At 43.8% G+C, this 6,540-nt stretch overlaps 1 protein-coding gene across 1 annotated transcript; it reads left to right on the top strand.

Moving 5' to 3' along the window:
• Positions 1–472: 472 nt before the first annotated feature.
• On the top strand, positions 473–1,195 carry CCDC71L (coiled-coil domain containing 71 like). The gene is given in 4 exon segments (XM_037511496.1): positions 473–503; positions 506–954; positions 957–1,002; positions 1,005–1,195. Coding segments are annotated over 4 exon segments (717 nt in total).
• The last annotated feature ends 5,345 nt before the right edge of the window (positions 1,196–6,540 follow it).

Raw genomic sequence — 6,540 nt, 5'->3', positions numbered from 1 at the left:
GCCACCCAACCGTTGACTCGTGTTCAAGGGCCACCACCATCATGCACCCCAGCACCATCTTCCAGGAACTGGCCTCTCCCCCCGCAGTCCCCGCCCCTCCTCTGAGTGCGCCCAATGGGTGGCGTCGGGGCCGCGGTGGGCGGGGCCTGAGGCGGGCGCATTTAAAGAAAGGCAGAGGGCGAAAGGAGGCAAGAGAGGAGAAGAAAGAGAAACCAGGGGGGCGAGGTGCCGTCCAATGACAAAGCCCAGGGGTGGGCGCCGGCCGCCATCTTGTACCGGGCGGCAGGATATTCGCCCGCGTCCTCCACCCTCGGAGGGGGAGGGGCGGCGGCAGCGAAGGCGAGAAAAGTAGCGAGAGACGCGCCGGGCAGGAGGCGCCAGCAGCGGCCGCCGCCGCGGAGCCGGACGCGGGTGGGGACGGGGCCGGCGGCAGCGGGACCCGGCGAGCGCGGGTGGCCCCGAGCGGCCTCCGATGCGGCGCAGCGTGAAGAGGCGGCGGCGCCGGCCCCGGCGGCTCCAGCCACGGCCGCCCGGGGCGGCGGCTGTAGGGCAGGAGGAGGGGCCGCGCTGGAGGCGCGGGAGGAGAAGGTGGTGTACTCGCGGTCGCAACTGTCGCTGGCCGACAGCACCAAGGCGCTGGGCGACGCCTTCAAGCTGTTCATGCCCCGCAGCACGGAGTTCATGAGCTCGGACGCGGAGCTCTGGAGCTTCCTCTGCAGCCTCAAGCACCAGTTCTCCCCGCACATCCTGCGCAGCAAGGACGTCTATGGCTACTCCTCCTGCCGGGCGCTCGTCCCCGACCCCCCGGTGTCCCCCGCCGCCCGCGGCCAGACGCGCAGGCCGGGCCGGGGCGCGGCGGCCAGGAGGAGGCGCCGCGGAGCCCGGGTGGCCGCCCTGCGCCGAAGGAAGCCGCCGCCGCCAGCGACGCCGCCGCCCCCGGCCCCCGCGGCCCGGCCGCGGAGGAGAGCTGCCCCTTCAAGCCCGCGGCCCCGGCGCCCTCCTTTGGGGCCGCACGCTGGAGGAGATCTGGAGGGCGGCCACCCCGACGCTGACCACCTTCCCCACCATCCGCGTCGGCGGCGACGTGTGGGGCGAGCGCAGCCTGGCGGCGGCGCGGCGCAGAGCGCGCCAAGTCCTGCGCGTGAACCTAGAACCCGTGGTGAGGCTCCGCCGCTTCCCGGTGCCGCGGGCGTGAGCGGCGCCCCCGCCCCGCGCCGCCCTCCGACCCCGACCCCCGACGGAGCTTCCGGCCCGGAGGGTGGGACAAGTGTCAGTCGAGTGTTTACAGATCCCGCCAGGACCCCGTCCCCTCGTGCACTTTACGGGCGAAGACGTCACCGGAGGGCTCTCCCCGCGCCGCGCCCCCGGACGGACAGACAGACGGGCGCGGCCGCCGTCGGGGACCCCGGGGCAGGTGCGCCCGCAGCGGCCTGTGGGCGCGGGACCGCGGAGGAGGGAGCCCGCTGGACCGCAGGGGGGGCCCTTTCATCCTCCCCCAGGTGGAGACGTCTCCAGGACTAGAGGGGCAGATCCGTTTTCTCCCTTTTGGACTCTACCTCACTGGTCTGGAAGCCCTCCGAAGAAGTCATTATTTTTCCAAAGGAATTTGTTTTCGTGCTTGTGTAATAAAAAAGCCAGAATTTATTTGCTGTTCGTCCCCTGCACCCTCCCTTTTTTTCCTTTCTGACTGCCACCCCTCTCTCTGGACGAAAGATTGAACATGTTTTGTGGTGTTGCACTAGTTTGTGCTCAGGGTATTCTGAATCCCGTTCACTTCCTAGATTTAACTGGATTCCAAAGCTTTGACCAAGGATTTTTTTTTTTTTTTAAGAGATTCAGGCTTAATGACTGTTAATAGTGCAAGGATTTGTATGGCTCTGAATTTGATGGGCTCAGTTATTACAGAGATGCAATGTACAACTGTTAAACATTTGAAGGTGTTTCTAAAGATTTTATATTGAGATTCAATGTTTATATTTACTGAGCACCTAAAGAAAAGGGTCGAAACTCATCAAGTTTTGTTTAGGACAAGTTGACTTGTTAAATTCGTTTTAATTGAATAAAAATTAAAGTGCATTGAAACCACATGACTTGTGATAAAAAAAAAAAACCGCAAATGAGTGAATTATAAAGATCTTGGTGTTGGTTAAAGATATAAGTGGAATCAAAATGGCGATTTGGCCTCCTTAACTGGCCTTAATTTACAAATCCAGGTATATTTGAAGGGTAACTTTAAAATGAGAATCACATAGGAGACATGAATGTGTGTAAACTTTATGACTAAAATGATAAACAGAATACCCATTAGAATTCTCAGAACTATTGATAATCTAGAGGGGTGGGAGCGTTTCTTGGCATCAGATAACTGGTTGAAGTTACTTTGGGCGAAATAGAGCTCTCCTTTGTTTTTGTTGTTGGGTCACAAGAAATGTCCAGACTAATATCCATCACTTTTATAAACAACATGACAATTAGTTGACTTTTTTCTTCATGAGTTTCCTTTTTTATCTTCTTGCCATTCATAGTTGCGTTTGCATTTATAGGTCTTTGTTTGACAGCTGCAGACCACAGGAATCACACAGGCGAGCCACACAGAGTACTGACCCTTCTTTTACACTTTTATAATAGTGTTTATACCATATGGCCCAGTGTGGAATTCTTGATTATCCAAGTGCCTTTGGTCATTGGTGGCAGCAAGAATTAATGGTTTTTCAGCCAGTGGTGCCACAGCCAGACTTTACTGCAATATCTAAAGGGTCAAATAGTGTTTTTGTACCGCTGTTATTTCAAATCTAAGTATTCTGCCATGGAAGGATCCATGCGGGGCTGGAACTTGACATATGAAGTCCTCAATATTAAGGTTTATTTCTGCTTGGCAGCTTCTTAGGAGAATGAAGAGAGTTTCAATTTTGACTCTTGTGTTCTTAGAATTCAAAAGGCATAGCTTTCTAAAATCAATTTTTCAAGTTTAGTAGTCTGTAGTGGGAGTGTTGTGATTTTAATTTCAGTGTTCTTTTTTGTAAAAAAAAAAAATATATATATATATACATATATGACTTTATGCCAGTTTCCCAGTAAGCCTCTTTTATTCACTACTCAATGATAATGCGTTGTTACAGACACTGTCACATGAGTACATAGAAGTGAATAATTACTTAGAAGATGGAAAGTGTTAAATTATATTTGTGTGATAGGAAGCTTAGCTATATTCTTTACTAGCTTCCATTGCCAACTATATTTCTGACACACAAGGTTTTCTCTCCAAAATTGTTAACTTTTTTAGCTAACTAGCACCTGAGAAACAATAGGTATTTGTACCACTTCACTATTGTATATAGTTTTATAATAATTAAAAAAATCCAATGGCCATATTAGAATGTAATTTCAACATATGACTTATTTAGATAGTTTCCCAGAGAATTTTGAAATTAGACTTAGCTGGGAGGATGACTTTGCTCAGCACAAAACTGAAACATAACCATTAACACCACGCTTTTATTTTAACAGACTGCTCAACATTTTTCCCCCTCTTCTGCTTTGTTGCTTTAGTGCACTTGAACTCGCATAAATGCTTCCTTGGATTCTCTGGGCCATCTGATTTCAGTTTGGATCTGATTGCCCATCCTGGATTCATTATGTTATTTATCAGTTCTATTAAAAAATTATGCCATCTAGTTTCTGAAATAAGATGTAAAAAAACTTTTATTTTTGCCAAGTTTTCTTTAGCAAAACCTATGTTACAGCTTCTAAAACGTGAAGAAACAACTAATATAGTTGAGTAGTATATTACTAGGAAAGTGAAAGTATTTTATGGGTACTTTTGGGCAGGATGTGAAAAGGAAGTTGGCACGGTGGCCTTTATGGTGAGGCATCCATTTGCTGTCCCCTAAAGTGAGTCTGTAGCTTAGCTTGTATATAGTTTAAAAAAAAATCCCATGGTCTTTATTTGTTGTCTTCTCTTATATCTCATATGGCACAAATAGAGGGGGGAAGCTAGGAGGAAGCTTATCACCTTGCTATGCTTTTATTTAATTTTTAACCCTTGAGTGCCTAAATGTGGTGACTGGCACCTCACATAACCTTTTGAAATTCCTGATGTCATTTTTATCCTCCTCCTGTCAACCAGCAACCAATAATGTCATGATTGTTGAGGACAAGTTTCATTGTTGATAGTGCAAAGTGTTGCTGTTGTAATGTATATTTATTTTGTTCAAGTTTGAGTACCCTTTTGAACATGTGTAACTTAAGGTGGTGGCCAATATCTATTGATTTACTATGTGAAAACAATAGTACTATTTTTCTGAAAAGTCTTCAACAAAATTTTTTAAAATATTTGGAAAAAAACAAAATGAGCAATTTTGAACTCAAAGTTTTTTGTTTTAAGGGTTGCCACAGTATTCTCAAATTGGTGGTTTTTAATGGACATGTATACATACTATTTACTTTCTTGGTGTGTTTAAAATATTTTTGGATAGACTTATGTCTTAAGTGCATTAAAAGGCAATTGTTTATAATGGAATCGAATTGTTTCATTGGACAGTTTGATGTGCTTATGATTGAGATTTACAATCTGGTTGTACTTTGCTTTTTAACTTATTAACTGTAAATAAATTTTAAAGATTATAGTGTCTTGTTTTTCTAATGTTGAAAATTTTTGAAATGGGTTATTTGCATGTGAATTGGAAACGTTAATTTATAATGTGATCAATTTTGACTTTTGGGGTGAACTTTAAGATCCCGGACATATCAAGTTTTGATTGTGTATCATGTTGGGAATTTATGTTATATTAACTCTTTATTTATCTAATGGATCTCTAAGTTAGTGCTTCGTGCCTAAACCCAAGCCACTACTCAGTTTGCCAGCAATAAAAACTAAAAATGCATCAAAATTCAGCTTTGAATCCTGAAGCCAGTTACCCTGTGATGGTGATAAAAAGTCTAAAGTTCACCTCTCTTGTAATGAAAGAGTGTTCCATATGAGTAGCTGTAGTAAAAGCTGTTCTACTGAATAACAATAGAGCCAGAATTTTCATTAATCTTGAAGGTAGGTGAGAGGTATTAGCAAGAACGGGATTGATGGTACTATGTGGCCGGAATTTGTCTTTGTCCCAGAGTTCCTATCAATAATTGGATCAGCATAGTGTTGTAGCTGAGGAATCTCAGAGCTAGGAAGAAATTAAGGCTTCACCACAGCAAGCATTACAACTCAAGGTTTATAGACATTCTCTGCCTTTGCTTCCTCTGGTACTGAATGTTAAGTTTAGTAAAGGGAACTATCTGGTTATTGTAAGGATTACAAGGAATATTAAAGATGGACACACGGGCAGTACTTCGGAGATGCTATTAATTGGAAGTGTGTGTACTAAGAATAAGTACATATACTGAGAGTGGTCCTTTGTGAGTTTAGCATCCCTAGGAAGGTTGAGGTCTGGGAAACTAAAAGACAAGAGAGGGTAATTTGTAGGTGACTTAAAATCAAAGACAGAAATTTCTATATTACATGTAACCTGGTGACAAACATCAAGAAGTTGGATTAAGTTGATTTATTAGACATTTTCCCTGTTTGATTTATTATTGGTTTCCCTGTTGATTTATTAGACATTTTCCCTGTTTATTAGACATTTTCCCTGTTTCTTGGCTTAAAAAATTGGGTCTTTCATCAATGATATCTCTGAAAGATATTTAAAATGTGCTGTTAAGTGTTTTAAGCTGAGCACTTAACAAAAGTCATAGGTTAAAGTTTTTGATTATAGAATATCCACACAATGGAATTCTATACACAAGTAAGAATAAATGATTTATAATACATTCAATAGTACAAATGAATCCTACAAAGATGATTTTCAGTTAAAAAAAAAAAAAAGCTAGGCATATGAAACAGTTCCATTTACTGTAAGTTAACTTGCCAAATTTCCACACAAAAGTTTTCACTTTGTGTAAGGTCAGCAAAAGACGCTTAAGGACCATGTTAATTTTTGTGTATATAGTTAAAAAAATTGGAATTTGTGTGTGGAACAAAATTAGAATCAATTGGTGTGAGGTTTGTACTTCCCAGGTTAAAGAAAACAAATACATCAGTTAAGTTTGAAATAGCAGAAATCAATTATCAAAAGTAACAAATATCCTCGTGTTTGAAGCACTGACACACTCATCTTTAGATTTTGGGGCTAAAGCCTGAAATTTAGCTCTAATTCCTCTCAGCACAAAAGAATAACAGCCCATATTCTAATTTGATGAGTAAGCCTAAGTTACTGTGTCTGAAGTTGACACAAAAGAATTTCCTTAGATGGAAGTTGTCCAGTAGGAAGAAGCTCAAAACAGCCTGATTGCAGATTTCACAAGAGCTTCTCACTGCCAGCACTCACTTTTCTTGGTAAATGTCATCCTAACCCAGGATCAATAACATGCTTAAACTTACCCAGAGCCCACCTAGAAGGCAGCCATCATAAAAACAAATACAAGTTTGAATAATTACTCCACTGGACTCAAAACTGGACTGATTTTGCTTCTGAAAGTAGCAAAATGTCACATCGAGATTCT

Source organism: Talpa occidentalis, unplaced genomic scaffold, assembly GCF_014898055.3.
Source record: "Talpa occidentalis isolate TD23 unplaced genomic scaffold, MPIMG_talOcc4v2.1, whole genome shotgun sequence".
Classification (NCBI taxonomy): domain Eukaryota; kingdom Metazoa; phylum Chordata; class Mammalia; order Eulipotyphla; family Talpidae; genus Talpa; species Talpa occidentalis.
Note: the sequence above shows the minus strand (reverse complement) of the source record. Positions and strands in the feature narration are given on the sequence as shown.